The sequence below is a fragment of the Callorhinchus milii genome, unplaced genomic scaffold (genome assembly GCF_018977255.1).
Source record: "Callorhinchus milii isolate IMCB2004 unplaced genomic scaffold, IMCB_Cmil_1.0 Scaffold3, whole genome shotgun sequence".
In the NCBI taxonomy this organism is placed as follows: domain Eukaryota; kingdom Metazoa; phylum Chordata; class Chondrichthyes; order Chimaeriformes; family Callorhinchidae; genus Callorhinchus; species Callorhinchus milii.
In genome coordinates, this window is record NW_024704744.1 from 69,484,503 (window position 1) to 69,511,114 (window position 26,612).

At 38.4% G+C, this 26,612-nt stretch overlaps 1 protein-coding gene across 5 annotated transcripts in view; it reads left to right on the forward strand.

The window, feature by feature from the left end:
• Positions 1-26,612, forward strand: part of LOC103179256 (signal-induced proliferation-associated 1-like protein 2) — a 206,448-nt gene that overhangs the window by 115,000 nt on the left and 64,836 nt on the right. For all 5 annotated transcript variants that reach the window (XR_006084920.1, XM_042332736.1, XM_042332735.1 and 2 more), the window contains 3 exons: positions 1,408-1,511; positions 9,982-10,139; positions 11,364-11,940. Coding sequence is in view for 4 of the 5 variants with exons in the window: in XM_042332736.1 (XP_042188670.1) it covers positions 1,408-1,511; positions 9,982-10,139; positions 11,364-11,940 (839 nt within the window). In the remaining variant the exon portion in view is untranslated. The remainder of the gene's footprint in view (positions 1-1,407; positions 1,512-9,981; positions 10,140-11,363; positions 11,941-26,612) is intronic.

The following is a 26,612-nucleotide window of genomic DNA, read 5'->3' on the forward strand; positions in this document are numbered from 1 at the left end:
ATTATTATTATATTGTACATGTATGTGTTTTCATCACCTCTTGTTGCTTGTTTTATATTTTAGAACTGTTATTTAAAAGTAGCCTTTCATATGATAGCTACACAAACATATGTTCCAGGTTGCCTCTAACCATCAGTCTGAAGCATAAAATGAACAACCACAAGTGAATTATAACTATTAGATATTTGGCTCCAACATATTTTTGAATTGATTCAGTAGAATAAGCTTCTTTAAGGAATGTGTAATGAGGGAGTTAATGGCACCATGTTTGGGGATTAGCATTGAATTTCTTAATCCCAGCCTCAGCTGGGGAAACAAAATCAGGAAAAGATGCAATTCGTATCACTGGACACACTGACTTGTGTTGAAGGGTAGAAGTAGTATTTTGGTATATATTCCTGATTGAAAAAGCCACTTCAGTGGTACTTGCGTTGCTAGTGTTGATGCCTGGAAACTGGATGGTTCCCCTCCCACCTTCCCCTTGGTTGGGGATGTGGGGCGCAACAATTTGAACAATAAAGTCTGTGAAAAAGTAACAATTTTAGCTAAAATATTTAACAAGCAATCCAGATTATGTATAGCTTTGCTAGATGTGTTAGACTAGGTTTAATGAATGGCTGCTATTTAATAAAACTCTAAATTTGTTTCCAATAGTTGTATTTATTCAATAATCACAGTACCTCTTGAATATAATAAGCTCTATGAATGGCATTCTTCAACAGATTTTTTTTCCAGTTGCTTGGAAAAAAATGCAATAAGTGCAAAAAAGAACCACAAATATTTTGCCTTGTAAATTTTGAATCAAACTTTAAAATCAAATTACAAGCTATTACTTCCATTTGGATACTTGTGGTGGGTATAGTGGGCTGCCACAATATTACATTCATTTATGGGCGTGTGACTCAAATTTGCTCCAAATCCTATACCTTCCAGATTGCGAGTGAATAATAGAAGACCCTAAGGGCTATTTCATATTTGTAAGTAATGTATTGAAATAAGTCTTCTTCCTTTTCCAGTTGTAATGGCCTTGTATGAAATAATTTGTCAGTCTCCGTTCAGTTTGTAGGAATACGAAAATAGTCACTATTTGGAACAAGTGACAATCTCACTCAGGTCACTAGAAATATGGGTCATGTGGGAAATGGGAAAAAAACATAGCAGTGCAGGAGAATGGTTTTCTGATATTGGGGTTTCCATATATTGTAAGGCAGAGTAAGAGATTTATTCTTGCTTGGCTCTACCTGATGGAAAAAGTGTTTAATTACACTTAACCCTGGTAAGCACATCAAAAAACATTGAAGTACCAAAAGATAATATTTTAAATGGGGAAGCAATGCATGTAAACCAAAATGTTCTAGGGTTTTCTTTGAAACATTGTATTTATCAAGTCTTGTTTTTGTGTTTTAGCTGATTCTACAGGAACTCATTCCCTGTACACTACTTACAAGGATTATGAAATAATGTTTCACGTGTCTACTATGCTTCCGTACACTCCTAACAACCGACAACAGGTATGTGGGATCCTTTCACAATACACTTTGAATTTGTAAGTAAGCAAGAGCACGTATTCTCTTATCGATCTATCAATGAGCCTGTGTTGTTGAGCATTTTATTGTTCGTGGACTTAATGAATTGGAAATTCCTCTCCTCCAATTGCTCCTACCCTATTCAATTGCAAGAACCAGCATAAATCCCGTAGCTGCTCTTTAATAAGAGAGTATACGCAATCGAGTGCCTAATGGGCACGAGTCCATAAATAGAAAACTAATTACCAACCTGGCTCAAAAAGGACCTCGGGATAGTTGGTTTGAGATTTGGAAATACCACGTTGGTACAACACAAGATCACGGATTAGTTTGGATGAAGAAGAGCCTTCAGTCCATCTGATCTCATCCCTCCAGAATACTCACTCTACTGTCCTCCCATCACAGCATCAAGCTGCTTTTTAAATGCGTGCAGTGAGCTGGCCTCAGCCACCCTTCCTGCTACTTGTTCTCATCGTTAATTACCCTCTGAATAAAGATAAACGTCTTGGTGTCTGTCCCAAAATTGCTCTTTGCAAATCTAAACCACTGTCTTGGTGCATTCTAAATTATTCTTCTGAGTTTTATATTTTATTTGGCAGTGCTTGATTTTGACACTAGTTTGAAAAATGTAAATGGCTTATTCCTCAGCACCATCTCTCATTTCATTAAGTGCAAAGTTCACAAATCAGAGAGCGTTTTTTATAACTACATTGTAGCTCAATTCACTTATTGCCGTTTCTATGCAAACCAAAATGCACTATTCACGAGATTTATAATCCAAAATCCTATTCAATTTTGAACTAATTGCCAGTTATTTTCTAAATCTAGAGTAGCGAGGACTATTGAATGAATGTTGGAAGCAGGAAGTGAAATAGGACCAGTAATTAGGAGTCCTATCCCTAAGCAGTTTGCAATTAGAGCTGCCCAGTTTCACATCCTTGCCAGCACAAACAGATGTGGAACTCGTGGTTAATTAAAGTGGAATGTTAACAAATTCAGTTCTCCATTTCCCCATCCCCCACCAATTTATAATATTCACTTGGATATATTGCAGCATTGGCTTTCATAATAATAATCCTTGTATTTGATATAGTGGCTTATCACAGCATCAAACAGCTTAATAGGATTTACAATAGAATAGGTTTTGTATATTTTATCAGTAAATGTAGCAGCCAATTTGCGCAATTCATTGTCCCCAAAACAGCCATGAAGTGAATGACCTATTTTATTTGGAGGTATTGTTGACCAGGAGAAAAGCCAAATGTAACAGTGAAATGCAGACGCAGTGGTCTTCAGCAATCTTTCAAGAGAATATTGTAGTAAGTGTAGTCCACAGAGTCTGCATTTCACCATTACATCTGGCTTTTGTGAATTCTACTATTGAAATACTGTTAGTTTTATGGCATCTGCTTTTAGAACTAATGCAATAAAATTATTTGGTAAGTTGCATTATTTTGTCTCTGTTCCAGTAGCTACTGTAAATAACATTACAAGTCTACATTTCCAGCAAAATGCAAACCTAGAAATGGCTAACATTAGTTACAATCAGTCTTCTGATGCATCTTGGCTAACTTTCAAAGATTGCCCTATAATTAAGGTCCACTTCAGGAGTCTATGATTACATTTTAATCTGTGAAATCAGTTTATAAATTGAGTCTTAAAATATATTGCAAAGTTCAATTGGATCTTAAAATGCCCTTTTGGTAACATATTGTAATATTTCTTTACAACACACATCAAAGAGTTGTACATTAAAAAGTACTGTAGATCTGAAGCTGGACTTATTTTTTCCTGCATCAATAAGCATTCTCAAATTTAGTTCAATAGCAACACATTTATGTAGTAGCCTTTACATAGGATAACGTCTTGAAACACCTCACATTGGTGGGAATAGTATAGTTCGTTCAGGATTGTATACATAAGCTCCTGCGACTCCCAGGCCCTTTTATTTATGTCCCTTTGCGTCATTTTCTTTTCTTTCATTTCTTCTCTCCCACCTCCCCTGAAAAAAAACAACCTTGTAGAATATTTGATAACTGAGAGGCCTGACAGACAGCTTGGTTTAAGTTGTTGCCATGGCTGCACTTCAACTAAGGACTTGAACGTAATGTTAACTAAATGTCTGTGTTTTATCTACTTTGTGGAAGGCCAGCCAGTTGGGAACTTAAATGCATTGGGAATTGTGATCTAGAGCTACATTCCACTATTTCATGGTGCGGTGCATTGATGTGTCAATAGATTGTCTAATTTCCAAAACCTTAAAGGACTAATTTTAAAAGTATTACAGTAACCCATTCTGCAGTTTTTGGATCCCTGTTTAAATTTTGTGCCTTATAGGTTGAAAATGAATGAAAGAGGACTCGAGGGTTTCTTCGCAGTAGAATATAAAATAAATAGCTCTTTTAAAGAAACAATAGCAGTTGTAAAGAACTATATGTGAGTCACAAAGGAATTGGTATTTAAATTATCTTGGATGGCACCTTTGAGAAATGCTTGTAAATCAATCTTCTGTGCTTTTCCCTGGCACTGATAGATGAGTGGAGCAGAGCTGTCTCAGAATGATTCGTCAATCCAAGGAAGATAAACCACATGTTCACTAATCTTATTTGGTAACAGACTTTAAAATAATATTCAGTAAAACAGCAAATTCTGGAAATGCACAGCTGGTCAGTCAGGATGTAAATAAGTTCACCGTAAATATTGCAACCCGAGCGTGCCCACTACTCCTGGGTGATCTTGTTGTTAACTCCTGCAATCACCACAGATGTGTGTGTATACATGCAATATTTCTGGCTTCCATTTCTCATTTGAAGATTGGAAACCACAATTTTAAATTCTGCAATACAGTTCTGTCAAACCTCAGGCTTTTTACAGTTGTCAGGCCAGTTTAAACCAATTAAATCACTTATTTCTTTTTTAAAAGTTGCTTCTCTATTCCAGAATAGGAGCAAGGAGTGAATAGGAAAGCGTTTAAAGCTGGAAATACATAAACAAAAAATATTAGAATTGATAGAGCAAAGCAAATTATAGGATAGGAACAGAAAACAGGTTGATAAACTGAGCTAAAGTAAAGTTTGCAAAAAATTTTTTGTGTTTTAAAAGATTTTTGCCGGTTAGTCATTACAGTATTAATCGAATTCTGATATTTAAGTGGCTTTATTACTCTAATCTATTCTGTGTCACACAGTATGAGCCCAAACGCATTGAACTGGTTGGCCAACAATGGCTGGAGGCTTTGTAGACCTGCTGTGACAGTTGAAGGGTTCATTAAAAAAACCTGGTGGTACATTACTAATGGGTTGTCAGTATTTTGCCATCACTGATTAATGATGAATTTTGGAATGCCTCTTGGTCACATTACCAGCAATGCTGTTTGACCTCTTTGTTACGTAGCAGTTATGCCAAATGAGCTAAAATGCAGACCCTGTAGCATGGAAGTGGAGACACCTTTTGCAACCACAAGTTGAAGCAGGATGAATGATATTAGGGAAATCAAAGGAAAGGTTTTTTTGTAGCAAAAAAAATCATCTGCTTTACATTATAAAGAACATTCTCAAAAACACATCAAAATAAAATATTATACATATTGGAGCACTCTATAGCAGGGAAATTGGCCATTTAGCCCAACTACTCTGTGCTGGTGCTTAAGCGCTCTGCGACGCTACCCTGCGTGAAGGGCGCTATATAAGTGCAAGTTGTTGTGGCGGTGGTGGTGTTTATACTCCACATGAGCCCCCACTACTCCTATTCCTTTCTCTCTCATGTATGCATCAAAGTTTCTCTTAAATACATTGCTGCTGTTTGCTTTGACCACAGCTTCAAGTAGTGAGTCCAATGTTGTCCCCACTCTCTGTGTGAAATATATCCTGGTGTCCTGGTCAACAGTTCCCCAAATGCAATTTGTTATTTATTTCATGGTTGCTTGCCGTGCACAAGTTAGCTGCCGCGTTCTCCCACAAAACACACAGTAATTGCATTTTACATTATGTCCTTTGAAGCACTTTGGAACATTCTCCAAAGTGAAAGGCACTATACCATTTGCAAGGATTGTTATTTATTTATTTTGATGTGCAGGTAGCTAAAGTTCCACCTTTCACTGTTCTAGAACAAGGAAGTTTATGACGTGAGCAAATTTCCAAATGCCTTCACTTGAATCACCTTGTTGTAGCAACAGTATCATCTGCCTCATTTCCCAGTTCATAGAAATTCCAGTCTCCATTAAATACATAGATTCCCAGATGCACATCAGTGTCTGCTGTTAAGTTCTACAAAGTGGTATTCTAATAACCCCAAGAAAGATGATCAACGATGCCAGGGTAATAGTGATTTTACATGTCAGTTTTGCATTTTTAACTTGTGAATTAAATATCCCTGCTATGCTTTATTGTAATAGCTGCAAAAATACCTCAACAGCTATGATTAATTGGATTCTAGTAGCTAGCAAATGAAGTCTGCTGATAGTAACTGATTAATGAATCTGTGTTGTTGGCCAATCTGCTGCCAATTAATTGCAAAAAAATCTTGAGCTTCAAATTTGGGCTTTCACCTTTAAGGTGCTAACAATCTGACTATTTGGATATAATAAGCAGGTGATAAACTACACTGCACGCAAAGACATGTTGCTGACAACGTCGAAAGTGATACAAAACAAATGGAACAACAAGAAAATACAATACATTGTGACATAATGTGAACTGAATATAAAGTATCTCAACACATTTTCCCCTTTCATATGTAATTTAATACATCTGCAGTCACAGCTTGTTTCCAAGTGATTGTATATTTAGCTGGAAATACAATAGGTAGTAACTTCTACTATTGAAACCATGATCCATTGATGTTTGGGTAGAATAGTGATAATGTATAAGCATATAGTTGTATAAGGAAAAATAACTAGCAAAACAAAGTGTTTCTATATTCAAGCTCTACAACAAGAAGCACCAATGTTTAATTTTATATCTTTGACATTTTTTGGAATCTGCACATTGCACATTGTCAGCACCAGTTTTTACAATTTGAATTAAATTATTTAGCAATGTAAAGCAGGAGAGTGTATGTTTATTTAAGTAAATCTGGGAAAGCGAAGAGAGAATAGAAACTGCTGATTATCATGGGATTATATAAAACGTGCTCTCTGTTATAACAAATTGCATTCATAGAGCCGCTTTCACATCAGTCACTACTGAAAATTAATTTTCAATTGAAATTTAACAGGTTTCCAATGGAGATGATTTCTATATTTTTTGTTCTTTCCATTAAACTATTTAAAGGGCTGGACTAGAGTCATTACTGAAGCTACCTGACTGAGCAGGCCAAAAGCTTCTTCATTGACAACAGTTCACAGTGGTTAGTATTGTGTGTCGGCAACAAAAAAAACACTAATTGTTGCAAGATTTGAAACCACATTTTTCCTAATAAAGGACCAGTTGCCTGGGAATATGAAAGCAAATCTCAGTGATTTGTTGATGCTGTCTCCCAGTGTTGTTAATTTTAATTGGGTAAGATGAAGTGGAATTCACCACCGTCTTGTACTCCAGGAACTTCTGTTCCAACTGTTGCAAACCGTTATCCTTCACAATAGGGAACCTCAGCGGGATGTCCTGTTAGAGTGAAAATATTAAGAGCCTCTACTCTAGTACAGAGATTCAGCAACTGAATGCTCCAGCAATGATTCGACCAGGAAAATGTCTTTCACAGTCAACAGCCTTTATAAGATACATTGTTGAGAGATTCTTTTTGATTTGAAACAAAGATATGAACCATTACTAACCTTGGAGTTTAATATTTTAAATGGGCTGTAGAAGAAGAGAATAGGCAATTGGCTGAATGACAAACAGCTTTATTGACATTCCCATCTGTTCCTTTACTTTCCTTATGACACCATTGTAAACCACAATATTAACTCCTCAGAAGATTTTTTAACAGATTTTTTTTTACGTATTTGAATAAGATGACTAAACTGGGATACTTGCCAGAGAAGAAATCCTAGTGTTATGATTCACATTAGGGGACTCTTAGCCACATATTGTGAAATCTGCCCACGGATCCCTCCCTTCTGTGCAGCAATTGATGAGTATTATAGCAAAAGCTTTATATTGAATAGAGGCATTAGAATGTGCATAATAGGTTAGTTGTCATAGGTCAAAGCTCATGTTTAAGTAAATCTTTTCTATCAGCAGTATTGGTGTCAAAGAGGCTTGTCTTACTCTAACTATTAAAGGAACCTACCCTCCCACATATTCCCATTGGGTAAATGACTCAAATATGTATTTGAAGAATTGTCATTGAATAATGTAGTTAAGATAGTTGTTTTCTTCAAATAAGGCTACAATGAGGAGGATTTTAGGAATACAGGAATGAGGGATGAGATAAGATATGAAGGTCCTTTGTATTAAATCAGGAATTAGACCACATGCCAAGGTGGGAGAACATAAAGGAAATATGGCCCAAGAGAGTTAATTTGACTGGAGCAGCTTTTTTTAAGAGGTTTGCTTTTTTTTCCAATTTATTTTTTAATTTCAGGGATATAATTAGAGAGAAGAGTATGAATCTAATGAAAATATTTGTGTTGCCTGTGCTTTCCTATATTCCATTCTGTATGTGAAGAAGGTGGCCATAAGTATGCTACTATCATCTACAGTCCTTCTTGTGTTTCGAGGATATTATCCTGCAAATATTAAATGGCAACTTCAGGACAGACACGAAAAAGTAGTTATTTACATGGAGGGTAATTAACCATTGTAATGGATAGTCAGAGTGGGTGGGAGGCCAGGACACAAGAAACAATTGGTGCTATGATGGGAGAAATTATTTCCACTGGTTGGTAAGTCAGTGCCTGGAAGGCATCAATTTAAGATGCCTAGCAAACGAGCAAATAGATGAGAATTTTTTTTACGCTCTTTTTTAAAAAAAATACCATAGACATGTTGGGCCAATTGACCTTCTGAGCTGTAAATTTCTAAGGTTCTCCGGGACATTAGGGTGATTATTCTGGAAGGATGAGATCAAATGGGCTGAAGAATCTTTTTTCATCCAAACCTTTCTTATGATCTTGATTTGTGAAACAAATGAATATTAAGAGGCAGTAAAATGGAATGTAGTGCAGAGTTTTAAAAATAGATGAACATTTAAGAATAGATCTGCCAACACGGTTGCCAGCTGGAAGATCATGCTCTCAAGTTCTTCACATTCCCATTAGAGCCAGGTAAGAGTTGAAAAGAAAGAGCGATTGCACTATTCATTCAGTGCATCGGAGCAGAGATAGCAGTGAAGCATACAATATGTCTACCAACTGCAAAAGCTCAGATTCTCAAGTGTTTCATTTCTCTTGGATCTAGAAAGAAATGAGATAATTACTGTGAATAAAAGCCATAAAAAAGAATCTGCTCATTTGATTAGGAAAGCTGCTTGTCAGAGAGAACATACAGGAATTTAGGTCACTTCTGAACAGTTCAGTAGTTGTATCTGATGACAGGTAAATCCAAAGATACAGATTTTATATTGTTCTGGCTTCACAATGCTGAGAAATGTTTTCCTTCACATTTTAACACTTGCATAATAAGTTATACGGAATGTAATACAGAGTTTTAAAAATAGATGTACATTTAAGCCATGACGGTTGCTAGCTGGAAGATCCTGGAAGATTAAGCACTCCGGGAAGCTACCCCATGTGCTGGGCACTATATAAGTGCAAGTTGTTGTTGTTATTATACCTTGCAGCTGTAGAGATGATCTGCAATTTGATTTACAAAAGCTGAGTCTGGATAGATGCTATAGTAGAACTCTAATAATGCTTGGGTGCCTGTTTTTTTTATGTCGGCTATTAATATAGTACTATATGGAATAATACTTTACAGTTATAATACTTTTTTTATTATTGCAGAATATTTGGAAACTAATCATTTTCATAAACTTGGGATCTTGAAACATACACATTTCAGTACTTATGATAACGTCAGTGAAATCATCCGAATTTTATTTTTGTTGCAGTATTCAAGCCACAGATTTCACCCAGATATAGTTCTGCCCATATACTTTGTGTTAGGGTTTCATTTTTTCTGTGCCGTGCCACATTGTTACAGCAGGCAGCAGAAATATTGATTGCTTTGGAAAATACTGCAGCCATGTATGGTTTGGAGTTCAACAGATCCTTTTAATAGTTTAAATTATTTTCGCCAAAGAGTAGGATATTGCACAAGAACAACAATTTACATTTATATAGCGCCCTTCACGCTGGACAACATCTCAGAGCTCTTACAAAAGTTCACACCTGTTATACAAGAGGAATATGTTGATGGTAAGTAATAATGAAAAGATAACATTTAACTGGTATTGAAAAAAATAGCCAATTCAAACATTAGGCACAGTGAGCCGTGTTGTAGAGAATGTTGGTTGAGCAGCACTGAATATATAATAAACCCGGCTAACTGGAATCTCTGTTTCTCTACTTCCCCAGCTCTTAAGGAAGAGACACATAGGTAATGACATTGTCACAATTGTCTTTCAAGAGCCTGGAGCAATTCCTTTCACTCCCAGAAATATCCGCTCCCACTTCCAGCACGTTTTTGTCATAGTCCGAGTTCATAATCCATGTACAGAGAATGTCTGTTACAGGTGAGTGAACAACGCTGTTGAACCCATATTGAGGGTTGTTTTCTCATATTCGTTTCTTTGATTTTTATGGTGGTAAATGAAATGATCTTCATAACAATGTCTCTACTTCAGAAAGACTAGTTCATTTGCTTCATTAAGCTTAACTTACTATTCATGATGTATTGCAACGGTGAGTCATCATTATTAATATTGGAAAAAATGGTTTGATTTGTCCCCTGAGAAGGTATATTGCCAATCACTCTAGTTTGTCCTAGAATATTGCTTTAATTCAGTTCCATTGGGATTATTTTTCATGGAAAATCTACAATTCTGCAGTGACAAATTTGTTGATATGAGGGATGTAGATTTCATGCAGGAAAAAAATGAAAAATGGGCACATCAGGGGAGACAGAATGTTTATTTTCTCACTTCTACTGTATGTTATTTCAATGCAAAGTACTTGTGTCCATCTTTTCTCCTTTCTTTGAATGATATTTCAAATAATTGTTTAGTGACTATTTGTTCTTTAGGCATCAACAGGGTGAAAGAAGATGTGCTTTGCTACTATCATGATGAGTTGCAGGAGCAAATACCTCCAGTAGGAATAATGAAATTCAACCTAGTTCAATTGCTGTCAGTAGTTGTGGATTACTTCATAAACCAATATGGCCAGGTTTTGTGAATGAGCTTCCTATAGTCTGCAACCAAAACATGAATAAGAGCCAGTACTAGGATGAGTGAATGCTCAAGTAGGTGAAGTAGGGAATTTTGGGGTTGGGTGATCTAATGCTATCAAAGGCAATAGCAGAAAGGGAGATGGCAAAACAATATAAATAAATTAGTGACAATAGGTCAACATGCTATTGATGACTATCAGCTCAATACAAAGTCAGACCCTGGAGCACCACTGCCTTAGAGTCTTCAAATCAAACTACCGAGAGTTCCACATGCTGTATGTCTTCTTTCTGTGTGTCTCGCAGATTAAGAATCAATATCCGATGTCTATTGATACTGAATGTCTTCTTGGAATTTTCAGTGAATTCATTTGCTCATAGAATAAGGATTGTAGTCAAATCACAATTTTCAACCAATGATTTCAGTCGATGATTTGGGACAATGGTACGATTGTAGCCAATGCCAAATGCAGAGCAACTCTTCATATTCTTTCTCGTCATATAAAAAACACAAATTAGTTTGAAGTTATGTTTACAAGTGTAACATGGATTTCTCTTTAAAAACCTACAGTGTGGCTGTTTCGAGATCTAAAGATGTGCCCCCATTTGGCCCACCTATTCCCAAAGGAGTCACGTTTCCCAAGTCTGCTGTCTTCAGGGACTTTCTTCTTGCCAAAGTTATCAACGCAGAAAATGCAGCGCACAAATCGGAGAAATTTCGAGCAATGGCTACTAGAACAAGACAGGAGTATTTGAAAGATTTGGCAGAAAACTTTGTGACCACAACTACAGTAGATTCCTCTGTGAAATTCAGCTTTATAACACTTGGGGCAAAGAAGAAGGAAAAGTCAAGGCCCCGGAAGGATGCACAGCTTTACAGTTTGGGAGCTATTGTGTGGAATGTTATTGCTAGAGATTTTGGCCAGGCCAGTGATATTGAATGCCTTCTTGGAATCTCCAATGAATTCATTGTGTTGGTAGAGCAAGAATCCAAAAACGTGGTGTTTAATTGCTCATGTAGGGATGTCATTGGTTGGACCTCTGGATTAATGACTATAAAGATCTTTTATGAAAGAGGAGAATGCATTCTACTGTCTGCTCTGGAAAACTGTGCGGATGACATCAGGGAAATAGTTCAGAGGTTAGAGGTAAGACAAATGACCCTTTTCCAGTATTGATATCTTATTTATGTATTTTAATTATGTGTATCAGGATGTGAACTTATCCATTTGTGCAATAAGCTCACATCCTGATACATGATTTCAACTTTGTGATTTCTTTCCCCCATAGTCTATTGCATAAAGTATGATTCATTGCTAATATATAGCCAGATCATATAATTCAGAGGATTAAGAGGATCAACATTTGCTTGCAACCTTAACTGTGGCAGGTGATACTATTTTCTATAACGCGTAACATTTATAATCAAAGAGGCAATGATTGCAGATGTTGACTATAGTCCGGGAATTGCTGGTTGAAATTGGTCCTCTTAGTTATTCCACCATTGCAGGGTGCTTTTTCATTCGAAGCCAATTCTGACAGATATGATGTACTTATTTTTAAGGAACATTAAGGAACACTATAAGGTACCATTTAAATTGAAATCATTGTATTAGCCTGTTTTATGTTGCCTATATATGTACATCAATATGAAAAGTCGCTCAAGTATTCAATGGTAGAGAAATGGTAGAAATAGAAAGGATATTCTTAGCTTTCTTGCCTTCTTTAAGGATTCTAAAATTTGTTTCAGAGATTTTAAAGACTCTAAAGATTTCCCACCTAGAATTTTCAAATGCATTCCTTGTTTGTCTTGTTAGCTCTATCATTCATAAAAGCTCCTCTGCCCACAACCTCACCTGCAACAAACTGTACACACATCACCCTAGTCTTCACCATGCTCACTGTCTCTCAAGAAATCAATGTCAAAGTCCTCATTCTTACCTATAAAACGGACTTTAATGTAGATTAAAAAATTAAAGGAGATATTGTGCATATTGGAATAGGAAACATGAAATGTGTACATGATTATTTGTGAATATGATTTATTAATATGAAAAATAATTTTGTGGGTTATCAACCATTTACTGTAGCCATCCAGTCAACGGGAAGCTGTTTTGGTTGCAACTTGAGGGCAATGAAGTTGACCCAACTTCATATAGATTACTGTTGAAGAAACTCTGAAATATTGTAATATATGCAACCTTTGTAAAATGTATTATGTTGGAAGAGTGTTCAGAGAAGACTGGCAAGGATGAATTGAGGACATAGAGCTCTAGGTTATGAAGAAAACAATTGAATGTATTTTCTTTGGAAAAAATGTAGATTGAGAGAGGACATGATTGATGTTTTAAAAAGCCCAGAGGAATGGAAAATGTAGATGGGTTGTACAACTTAAAGGGCATGAGTATAAATTTAACAAGCCTCAAAAAACACAAGATTAGAAAGAACTTTTCCCCCTCCGGAATTCTGGGTATGTAGAATAGCTAAACCAGTTAATACTGCCAATTAAAAAAGAAACTGTTAAGAATGGGATTAGAAATGGGATTGAAGGATAAAATAAGGAATGAGAGAATTGAATGCTGTGCTGAACAAGGTGATTCATGAACTACTGAGATCGTGGAAATGTGATGCACCTACGGGAAGAAATTTGGCCTAAGTCTATTTATGTAACGTTTTAGAGGTTTCAGTATTTGGCAAAGCCTTAATTTTGAAGCCAATGTTCTGTAAGAGAAACTTTGCAAAACTTTTGGGGAATCTGCAGTAAGCAGTACATTTTCACTACTTGATTCTGATATTGCAAGGGTGAGAATGTTGCCCGCTGTTCTGGGACCACTCAAGAGGTCTGAATAGAGGATACAGTGGCTTCATGTGCAACCTAACCCATAAGGTTAACATGCTTCTGTGTATCTGCATGTAGCAAACTGCATCAAAGATTTTGTGTGTTCATAATTTAAAACAGCTGCCAAATCACATGTGCTTGGACCACCATTAGTAATATTGTCTGGATTAATGCTGGCCAGTGGAACGTTTCAGCATTAAGTTTTCTGTGCAATCTGTCTTGCAACACTTTGTAAACAGAAGGCCAAGCTGGAAGAGATCCGAGGTGTGAGAAAGGACTAGCACTGGTGAGAAGGAAAGAAACAGCAGCTAAGAAGGAACATAGCTACCCATAATAGAGTGGGGAAAAACAGAACACACTGGAAAAAACAGCTCACAGGCAGACCACTTGCTGAACTGCTGTAAACAACAGCATTAGAAGGAGTAAGAAATAGTAAAAGTAGCATAATAAGTCTCAAATTTCTAATGGTAAGAGAGGGAAATGGAGTGAAAGGAACACCTTGGAGGGATCTGCTGTGACTCTGATTTGTGGTGAATACTTGGTATTTCTCAGAGGCTCATGCTGGGAGCAAAACTAGCCTTGATTTGATTTTTAAAAAAATAAACTACCCATGATAAATCTGCACATATGGAATAAATCTACAATCGAGTACAAACAGCTCTTTCATATAACTACTGTAGTTAAGTGAGGGACATGTGATTCCATTTTGCAGTTCAGACAGCTGGCTGAAGTAATGTGTAGAATATGTTGCTTAAAAATCCCAAATTATCAAGATACTCATGAAATGTGTTATGACATGTAGAAAAAATACCATTTTGTGCTTCTCGAAGCATAATAAAATAAAACTCAACCCGCTAATATTGCACATGCACAGCACGCAGGAAATGATGTTTGCGGCGACCTGATAACCTGGAAGTTGGTCGTGTTTTAGTGTGGGAAGCCAGCCAAACTGGTCTTGTGATCACTGATGTCAAAATGTAGAAGCACTGACTAATTATTGAGCACTGTTATAAGACTGGTTGGGATTTTATGGACCCCAATTACTGCGTTACAACTGGGCTTTACTATTTTGTTTTACCAAAACCTGCTTATTATGATCTTATTAATGTTTTGCAAAACTACTGCAGAAATTCTCCTTGGCACAAATTCCTGATATTGACTGAGGCTCTTTGAGATGTGCCAAGTCTCTTTCCCAGAGAGGAAAAAGCAGGACATGAGGCTGCTGTTCTTGTCCTCCAGAAATGGTATTGGCAGAGATTCTAAGAACGCTCCCAGCAATATTGTATGACGCAGGGAGCCCTAAAGACAGAAAAGGAAGTTTAACTTTGTAACCATTTCTTGCACATATTTTGTGCTGAAGAATACTAAACATTTTGCCATCTTTGCAAATCTTAATGTGTTAAAACAGCTGAAGTGCAGAGGGTTAAAATTAATGTGGCTCTGTAAAAGGTCTAAGGCATTCTTGTATTACAAAATCTGAAATATAATTTTAAAAAATTTATACTTTAAAGTATATTTGATCCACTTACTTAACAACAACAACAGTTTGCATTTAATAAACGACCTTCATGTTGGGCAGTATCCTGGACAGTGACGGAGTCTGACACTGAGCCAGGGGGAGAGGGAGAGGAGGAGGTAATGGTAAGCATGATCAAAAGGGAAGGTCTTTAGGTGGGATTTGAAGGTGGGGACGGAGGGGACAAGGCAGGAGGATTGAGGGAGAGAGATCCAGAGCTTTGGGGCGTAATGACTGAAGGCGCGGCCACCGACATGGAGCGGAGGGGGCGAGGGACAAACTTAAGCAAATCAGATAGGTAGGGAGGTGCAAGGGCATGAGGGGATTTGAAAATGAGTGAGAGGATCTCACACAATAATGTACTTACTCTTTATTTTGTTTGCTAAAAAAGGACCTATATTTTCAGAGCATCTTATCATATTGAAATGTCTCAAGGGCTTCACAAAGTAATCACTGTACTATGGAGAGCAGTGCTTTCTCACTTACTACAGTATTTGTGTTACAGTACTTAACCGCCAATCTTCTGCTCAAGGCATCCACTTTGAACTCTCTTCAGGTTAGCTGGGCTGTTTTGCTGATATGAGCTATTTCCTTTGACCTTTACCTGTATTCATATGGAGGATCAGCTGGGAGGTTGCAAAGACCCTTCTGCTTGTGTTATATTTTCGAAATATCTTTGGCTCCTGAATCTTGACTTTGGAACCCATCACAAAAACTGTGTGAGGTGAATTGGAACAAAAACTCTTTCAGTCTCTATTTAAACTGCCGTTTCTGGCCTAGATCTTCATTTCTATCTCATGTCTGTTCATGGTGTTCATTCTTCCAGTACTTCATTCTGTTCTGCATCTACTAATTAATTCAAAGACAGGTTTGCATGTGGTGTGCAGTTGGTGTACATGGATGATTTATTTTCCTTTTCCTATAACTGGAACATCTGCAGCTGTTATTTGCTTCTGGCTTGGTTCCAGTTTTTTTTTGAGAGGTTACAGGTCATGTGACTTAGTGTTTCATATGTCTTGAGGATGGAGCCGTGCCCTAAGGGTGGGGTTCTGCTGAGGGGACTACAATTGCGGGGGAGACTCCACGGGAAGTTGGAGAAACGTGAGCTCCACTGTATTGTGTACAATGCGTGGCACACCAGCCGACTATTCTGGCTGTGCGGTCAGCTTAGAGGAGTTTTCTCAGCAGAAGAGACGGCAGAATGTTTGAATTGGTCCCGTTGATGACTGTGTCAATTGCCAAATCCGTTCATGGCGCAGATGGAAAAGGAGGGAGTGGACAAGATTGTATTAACTTCTGATCGTTTCCTATAAATGATGCCAAGAATATGCTAGATTTCAAGATTATCCCAGTTTTCTGGAGACCAATTTATATTTTTCCTTTAAACCGCATCACAAATTGCCAGTCAATATTTGCTATTCCATATTTGGGTTTTATAGAAATTTTACAGAACATCTACAATATCATCATGTATGATGTAGCACCTCGTAACATCAGAACGTCTCAAAGCACTTCAGAATGTTTAAAGTGTAGTGACTGTATTTGAAGGCGAACTGTACACCATTAAAGTAGTGTGGTCAGCAATGCTTTTTCCAAATAGAAATTAAGGCAAGCTCTGAAGAATGCGCTTAGGATTAAAAAAAGTTTAGTATTGAAATACATTGAAGAAATGCAGCAACAGACTCTGTAGAAATCCATTTCTAAATTATAGGGTGAGAGGAAATGGTTGCAGTCAACATAGTGCAGCATGCAGATCCGCAGTATGCGTAACTAGCTGAACCAAGCACTGGCTTCAGATTGCTTTTGTGACCCCTTCTGTTTGAGAGTGTTGTCCACATGAAGTCTGTGGACATGAGCTCCATCTACAGCATTGGATCTGCCTTTCAGTAGTAGTAGTTGGGTGGGGGTGAAGAAACCTTCCTTGACATTGATGTATAAGTGCTCCAAGATGCTATCCTGCAAGTCAGGTGCTGTTTAAATGCAAGTTGTTGTTGTTGAGTGACTTGCTTGAAAAGAGTGGGAGTTGGCTCTTGTGAAGAAAAACCCTCATGACATCTATATGGCTTGTTTCTGTGTTGTAATATTTGAACATCAAACCTATTACAAAATTATATTTGCAATGGTTTAATGCTGCAACTGGTGTCAGCCTCGCTCAGTTGGTAGTTCTCTTGCCTCTAAGTCAGAAGGCTGTGGTTCAAGACCCATGTCAGGACTGTGAACTTGTCTTGACATTCTTGGAGGTGTCGTCCTTCAGATGAGACATTAAGACAGGATCCTACGTAGCAGACATTAAAGATTCCATAGCACCACTTGAAAAGAAAAGAAGTTTCTCCGATTTTTTTTCCCCAGATAAAATTGGTCATTATTTCGTGGCTAGTCGGGACATTATTTCATGGTTGCTTGGGACGTCCTCCCAACGTGAAAGTCTCTATACAAATGTAATCTCCTTGTTGTTGTAGTTGTGGGATGTTTCAGTATGCAAATTGGCTGCCACATTTGCCTCCAAATAAATAGTTATAACACTTTACATACAGTAAATCCTGTAAGCTTTTTGAGATATCCTCACTTGTTCTGTATATTGGTGATCTGGATGCAGGAGTTGAGAGAATAAAAGCAAAATTTTTGGATAAAATATAGCCACGTACAAAGAAAGCGCTTTTCACATTGGGAGGACATATCAAAGCATTTCACTGGATTTACTGTAAAGTGTCATGACTGTTTGTAGGTGAATACAGCAGCCAATTGTAAACAGTAATGCCCCACAAACAGACAAAAATTGAATGACCAATTTTATCTGGGGATTGTTAGCCAGGACACTGGGAGAAATACCCTTTTCTTTCGACTGGTACCCATGGAATCTTTAACATTGGCTTGAACAGGCAGATTGATCCTTAATTTAGTGCCTCATCCAACAAGTGTAGTGTTGGATGATCCTAATTTCGGAGTTGTTTAGTTGGTATTGCTTTCACCTCTGAGTTAGAAACTTGTGGGATCTAGCTTCATATTGGTACTTTATGCTCAGTCTAGGCTAACACTGCAAAACATGCAGGGGAATGCTGCATTTTTGGAGGTACTGTCCTTAGCTTGAGACATTTAACCGAGGGCTTTTTAATAGGTTTTTCTTGGTATTTGAACTTGGTAATACTGTATTGCTGTGTGGTGTGAAGTACTGTGCATATTTTTCATTAACCGAAACGCAGAGCCTTATCCTCCAGGCAATGTCTTGATGTTTGTATATCAGCTGGTCTCATTATATCAGAGAACTGTATAATGATTCTAACTATGACAGATTCATGTAAAAAAGAGTAGATTTAAATTCAATTTCATATTGTAAATTATTATAAATGTTCACCTTCAACACATCATCTGATTTGGATATTTCATATGTACAAGAAAAAAATAATAAATTGATCACTCATTCCACGACTGTTTGTGGGACACTGCTGTGTGCAATTGGCTGCCGCGTTTTGCCCACAAATATACAGTCAATTCACTTTACAGTATATTCTGTGAAGCTCTTTGAGACTTTTAGACGACATGAAAAGCGCTATATCAAATGCAAGGATTATTATTTATATTATATAGTGGCGTTGTCACTGATAAATTAACGGAACATTTCAGCTACTAATAGTTTCAAGATTATTACCGTGAAGCCTGTTATGTATTGGTTGCAAAGTGCTGCATTAGCCATAGATTGTCTATATAATGGAGGGGACAAAATGGATTACAACAATGGAGTCCAATCAAGATGCTCAAATGTCACAAATTGTAAAAGTAATTGTAACGTTTCTCATAGTTTTACAGTCTTGAAATCCTTCCCTGCTGTTTTTTNAAAGAATCTATCAATCTTTCAAATGACTCAAGTTTCTTCTGTGACTTGGAGTGCCAGAGTTGCAATGTACCTAGCAACTCGTTGGCTGGTAGCATGTTTATTAAGAATGAGCAGAGATTTACATTACTTAACCTCAGGCCTTATTTTTCTGTTGGGGGAAAAACAAACCAAAAGAGAAATAGGCCAGAAAATGTTGTACTTTTTTCTTTTAGATGCAACCCCCCACCCCCTTACAAACTACAAATAAAGAATAATTGAAATTACTCATTTGTCATTGCCTTTAACCTTTGAATCTGTAGTGTTTGACCTGGCAGCTGCAACATTCCAGAGATCACTACTCTGCACTGCATAAGTCGTAAACCAAGTTTTTACTCAACTATATTCAACATCATAGCTGAAGTGTATGCAGTTTTAATTGCACTTGTGATATTTTTACAAAGGTAAAGTGGCAATCCCATTTTTTTGAGGTTGCAATTCAGTTATCCCTGCTACAACTGTGCACATGAGGAGGACAGATGAGACCACCATTGCACTTGGCTCTGATGCTGCCCAGAGTCGAACGATGTGCTAACACTCATTGTCTCATACATGAATGAGAGTCAATGTGGAGTAGGTATAGGAAGGAAGTCAGCACCATGGCAGTATCCTCCAGTATGGTCAGCAACTTCAGGAGAGAAACCAAGACAATATGAAGAAACTGCTTGTTCCAGGGAAAACCAGCCAGTCAGCAACCCTGCTATCTGGTAGATGTAAACCAAGCATTGAAGTATAGTTTATTTACATCTTTTTATTTCCTTGACAGTTAGGCCGATGAGGTAACTAACCTCAGAGCAGCAGAAGCAGGATTGTGTGGTCGGCTGCAATCGAATATGGGCTTCTATACTGAGAAACAATCACTATAAAGAAAAAGTAGCACTTGCAGGAAATTGCTCGTGACAAAGGGGGTAATTGAGAAGGAGAAATAACTGGGAAATATGGAACAGTTCTTAATGTGAATAAACAAAATGTAATCCTGCTTTCAACTTTGGGTCCGAAAATTCTGTGCACAGGTTATTGGAAGTAAAATGATAGCTCCCTGATGGTTCAGTGAGGAGCTTAGACATACAAGTAGGAAGGTCACAGGTTAGATTCCTGGGTTGCGTTGTTTGCTGATCTCAGCCAAGGCGCAGTTAAGACACTATAACGTTGAATGCAATGCTTGTTTAGGGAAGGGAATAGCAGCTTTGGTCCCACTCCTCATTCATGGGAAGGTGAGTGATTGGATGTTAGTGGAGGACAGGATGGGCTCAGCTGTGGTTAAATGCTCCCTGTGGTTTAATAGTCTGCTAACATTCATTGTCAAGGATCATGTGTGGATACTGGGTTAAAAGGTTGTGAGCTCAAAGCCCAATATTGGGTCTTGAGATTAATAGTCTAGACTGACGGTCCAGTGAAATGTCTAGTGAGTGCTGAATTATTAGAGGTGCGTCCAATTCAATTTTGGGATAGAGAAAATATCTCTCTTTTGTGCCTATTTTAGAATTCCTCAGAATATTTCCTCAGAATAGCTCAGTGGTTAGAGCACTTGCCTCTCAAGCGAGAGACCTGGGTTTGATTCCCAGCAGGGCGAAACCTTAGGCAAGTTTCCTTACTCCACACGCTTAATAATCCTTCAAGAAAAAAATAATAAATTGTTCACTTCAATCCATGATTGTTTGTGGGACACTGCTGTGCACAATTGACTGCCATGTTTTGCCCACAAATATACAGTCAATTCACTTTACAGTATATTCTGTGAAGCACTTTGAGACACCTAGAAGACATGAAAAGCACTGTATCAAATGCAAGGATTATTATAAGACACCAGAGGATCAGTGATGCTTGTTAAACTGTATTCCAGTAAAAGGCAAAAATAGTCAAAAGCCTTCAGGAAGCGCTGTGGGTGGGGGACAAAAAGAGAAAATTGGTGAAAAGTAAAATACTGCTATAGAACAGGATCCAAGTCAAAACAGTAAATGCACTAGTTCTGTAAAATGTTCTTGATTCCAAAGCTTGTCCAGAGATTTTGATAACAACAACAACTTGGATATATATAGCGCCCTCCAGCGTCTCAGATGAGTGAAGAGATTTTTTTTGAATTTCAGTGCTTAAATGTTTTGTGTGTCTCATACTAGTCTTCAAAACTTTACATTAATTAAAATGCTCATGTTTCTAGAATAACTTATTTGAGACTCCAGTCTGACTACTTGCCATCTTAGTAGAGAGCTATGAACAAAATCTAATTCTGGGATGATTTCTGGGCTTGGGAATGGCTCTTGTCTATTGGTTTCCTGTTGTGTTTGAATGGTGATAATTTTACACAAATGTTACTCCCAGAGAGACCAATTTATAGTATCTAGTAAATTACACATTTAAATCTGGCAACTCACCGTGTGGATGTGAGCACAAAGTGAAGGCTAAATACATTGCATTGGCTCCGGATTTTGCAGTCATTCTGTGCTTTGCTGGTATTTGGCACAGGTAGATTTATTTTCATTATGAACCCTGTAGGCGTCACTTGTGTTGGAAAGAGCAAACATACAATCTAGAAACAATAACCCCGTCAGATGCCTACCTGAGAGGCTGTTTACAGGAGCTACAGTTAGGTTTAAGAGATTCAAGGGTTTTGATCCATACCTTGAATTCTACAGAAAATTAGTGAATAGCCAGTTGTGAACTCAAGTGACCCAAATCAAATATCAATCTGGAAAGCAAAATTGTTCCAAATTAAGCGATTAGATAACAGAATGTTCCAAAAGATTCTGCACCTGAACATAGTCCTATCCCCACTTTGCCTTTGATAGGCCACTTCTCAGTTCTGCTTTCCTTTCGCACCTCGCTTGCCCAAGCTCTTTGGCTGTATCGAACACCACATTCACATTCCCTCTGGTAGTGCTGTCAATGAGCATTGCTCTCACTAATAACTGCAATTCAAAAAGTAATGGAAAAGAAACATCCAGGAACTAAAATAATCCTGGTCTTTGGTGTTAATTATAATTTTAGCCTTTGTATAATTCATGATCCGGTCTGTAGAAAATCAATTCTGAAGCTGCCTGCATCATACAGTGCCCTTGGGTTGCAGTATATGTGATGGCTCAATCTTTGCTTATTCTGACTGCCTATCATGTCTAAATATGGTAACCATGGCAACATCAGACACCGTGGTGATAAGCGAGGAATCCTTTATCTCACTGGTATTATAGCAGCTGCCACTTTATTTCAAATGTCACCTTTGCAGGCAGCATATGGTTGTCTGAAAGTGAATGAAAAACCATTTGGTCTGTTTTTTTTATTTACAGCTTTAGGATCTCTACTTTGAATCTTTAATGGTTATTTATTCAATATTCAAGCATTCTGTAAGGTTCTGTCAAATTTCCCTTTGGAATAGGAATTTGCGCGGAAAAAAATCAAAGCTTTAATCTTTCTCCGCATTTCCACTACAGCTGCAGGTTTGCATTGTGCTTGGCAATGCAGCTCAGAAAGTTAATGGTGTAGTGTTTCGCTGGCTGGGGTAAACTTCTGCAGTGTGCATATATTGACTAATAACATCATGCAGCCAGGCAGAATGACTGAATCTTGAAGGCAGATAGTGTTAAAACTTCAGGTGCACTACATTCAATTCATCCCCGTCACATCCTTTCGTCTGCTGGAGTCCTGCTGCTGACAGTGCATTGCAAAAGGTTTTGTCTTAATGTGGAATTCATCACAGCACAGGACACTGTAGCAAATGACACCATAATTGCATATAGGCCACAGATTGTCTTGTTATATAAGGCAGGTAGGTAAGGATCACATTGTAAGGTATTTGGGTTCACAGAGGCTATAAATATACTCGTCTCCAATTAGATTTTGGGCCTACAAGGTTATCTTTGCGGAGCTGCTACCATGGAATGTTAATTAAAATCAGTTTTGTTAGTTTTACATCCAAGATATTTTTCAGTGAATCTCATGTGGTTCTACACAATATCTTTTAGAGAGCTTTTAATTACCAAGTAATTGTACACGTCGCACTACAGAGTAGGTTTGCTTATAGAATAATTGGATTGTGAACAGTGGCAACCTGACTCAGAAGTTGGCCATTTTATTGTGTCTTTTTAGAACAACAACTTACATTTAAATAACAACAACTTGCAGTTATGTAGCGTCCCGAAACATTTGATAGTGGCTGAGTCTGATACCGAGCCAGGGGGAGCGGGAGGGGTGAGGTGACCTTAAGCACGATCAAAAAGGAAGGTCTTGAGGCGGAATTTGAAAGCGGGGAGGGATTGAGGGAGAGAGTTCCAGAGTTTGGGGGCGTAGCGGCTGAAGGCACGGCCACCGATGCTAGAGCAGAGGGGACGAGGGACAAACCAAGAGGCCAGAGCCAGCCGAGCGCAGGCGGCGGATGATGGAGTTGGGGCTAAGCAGATTGCATAGTTAGGGAGGTGCAAGGGCATGAAGGGATTTGAAAAGAAGTGAAGGGATCTTGAAATCGAGATCATCTTGAAATAACACCTATCATGCGGAGTAGCATCTTGGAGCGCTTAACCTGGGGCCTGAGAAATTGGATCCAGGTGATCACATCGCCCTGCAAGTAAGTGACTTCAAATTTTTTCTTTGTTCAACCAAAATTCTTTCTTTAAATTTGATAACCCCACAGGAAGCATTCCAGAAGTAGAGTTTGGCAATTGCATGGATTATTTACAAAGGCGCTCAATCTGAGCACACATCATGGAAGTGTCAAGGACCTGACCTGAAGTTCCCATCTGTTTGTGACTGATGAGGATTAACATGAGCTGCACAATCGTATAGACTGATTGTGCCAATATTCATTTTATTGCATGAATTGAAATACTTTGCCAGATTTTGCTGATTAAAACAATTTATATGCATTGTGCCTACTGTGTGGCACACCGATTAGTTCTGTCTGTCACCTGTGGAGCACATAAGGCTAACTACGCCAGTTATATCCTAATGTTTAACTGAGACCTGCACACAGGTGGGACGTGTTGGTTTTTCAACAAACATCACCATTCATGCTAAACAATATATATCCATTATCAATCTTCTATCCAATTTAAACCACGTTATTTGTAGAGTTGAGAACAAAAGCGAAAATATTTTGTATCAAGTTTTATACCACCTTATAAGTGTTTTAAACCACTTATTGTCAAGTGTAGTAACTTATTTTGTAGATCTGTGTGGCAGCCATTTTACCATAGTGGTTCCCACAAGTATTCATGTGGTGATGACCAATTTATCTGAAGGACTTTTTGAGCAGGACACCAGAAGTGTCCAAATGGGGCATTCACTGTCTCACCTGAAGGTTGGCACCTCTGAAAATGCAGTGCTCCCTCAACACTGCACTGAAGTGTCAGCTAAATAAATAATAATCCTTGCATTTGATATAACTCCTTTCACATTAGCAGCACATTGCAAAGTGATTCACAGGATATACTGTGAAGGGTGGTGACTATTATGTAGGGGAACATGCCAGCCAACAGGCCAACAGTAATGTCCCCAAACAGGCAGATTGTGAATGACCAAAGTCCCGACGTGGGGCTTGAACCCACACCCTTCTGACTCGGGAGAGTGCTACCAACTGAGTCAGGTTGACATTAGAAGAATTGCTCTATGTGATTGCTCTTTCATTTCTCTGCTCAGTGCTGTGTTTGCCCTGTATCTGCTTTACTTCCTGGGAATAGAACACACCTGAAGTGCTGAGACATACGATACAGATACACAAAACTGAGATGACTATAGTGCTTTCTTGTATGCCTTCCCTGCTTTCTACCCCCAAGCAAAACAACTGAGCACAACCTGACTTCAGAGATGAACACCAGAGTGTCCTCTGTGTGTGTGTCAGCTTCAAATAGTAAGCAGGCTAGCTGGATTTTAATTTTGATCTGAAAGAGCCGTCTCTATGTTAAGTATGTTTCTGTAGGATTCATATTCACTACTACATGGGGTGTAAATAGCTAATCAGAGCTCAGTAAGAAGTTGAATAAATTAGGACTGGACTGACATATCAGAAGTAAAATGAATGGACCTCAATAGTCGAGAGTCGTTTATGTGCCTCGGGCCTATAATCACGAATGAACAGTGGTGAACACCAGGCTGTTCATAAAGAACCCGTGGTCTTGAACCCTTTAATTGTCTCTACTAATGTTTATTATGAATGTTTGAGCAGGTTTGAGGGGGGGTGCGGTGGTGTAGAGGGTGGCCTCGAGTTAATTGAAGCACTTTGCTGCATCTCATGCTTTAATTAGGTTTCTGTCCCTTATTCTGTTGCAAAATCTTGTAACGTTCATTGTCGACATAATAAAGATGTTGTACATGTATAATGGAGAGAAAAATAACTGTTAGAAATAGAATTCTGCTCATGACTGATGAATTAGCAACAACAACAACTTGCATTTATAAAACGTGCTTCACATGGGGTAGCGTCCCGGAGCGCTTCACAGTGGCAGATTCTGACAACAAGCCGAGGGGAAAGGGAGGGGGGAGGTGACCGTAAGCACGATCAAAAAGGAAGGTGTTTAGGTGGGATTTAAAGGTGCAGAGGGAGGGATGTGATTGTATTTTGTTTCTGTGAGAAACTCTAAAATATGCTGACTCTCCCTCTCCACTACCACGCTTACTTCAAGGAAATTGCTATTTTGTCTGACTGCCTATCTGGTTTCAATCTCAGGATGAGCTGAAGCTGAAGCTTCCTACAGCTCCAAGACTGAAGTCACCTTGTTCATCTCTCACCTACCTGCTCCTGGCTCCTTTAACCTCCACAGTTGTTCATAGTGAATCTGATGGAGCACAAGCTCAGGATTCTCTTTGATCCCCACATCAAATCCATTGCCAAACCTGACTTTTTCCACTTTTGGAAGATTGTCTCTGTATGCCCTTATCTCACCATCACCACCACCACCACCACAGATGAAATCCTTCTTCCTTGTTTAATCATCTCAAGGAAGGATTTTTTTTTTGCAAACTCATCCAGAGACTCATCCAGTCTCACACTGCTATCATCCCTATTTTTGCCAAGCTCAACTGATACTCTTTCCCCAAGGGATTGATTTCAAGATCCTTTTCATCTTTTTCGAATCCCCCCATGAACAAACTCCATCCGATCTGTGTAATCTTTTCCATTTTGCATTCTCTGCTCTCCTGACTGGATTGCTGTTGGTGCTTCACTCCCACATTTGTGGCCTGCTCCATGTTGAAAGCCGAGCCTTCAGTCACCTTACCATTCTTCCATTCTCCTCCTTTTCTGTGCCCACCCATCGCTCCATTGGTAACCGCTTAGTCCAGTATATGCAAGTTGTTGGAATTATCCTGTCGTACTCGTTTTGGAAGGTGTTGAAACATAGGATGGTTTGTGAATGGAATCAGAGCAAGTTGGAAATATTCAGAAAAAACGGGCAGATGGTGCTGCCGGGTGTTGTACCATAGAATGGTAATCTGTGGGTATGCCAGATGCCAGGAGCCTCCTTAATTGTGCTGTTCAGGGAAATGCCACGCAGAAGTTTGGGACTAAAAAAAAGAGGGAAACATGAGCGCATGAGTTATCTTCTGCCATTCTCTCACATCTCACATGAGTTATCGTACACTGCAGCAGCGGTATGTGGCTTTTAGCATGAAT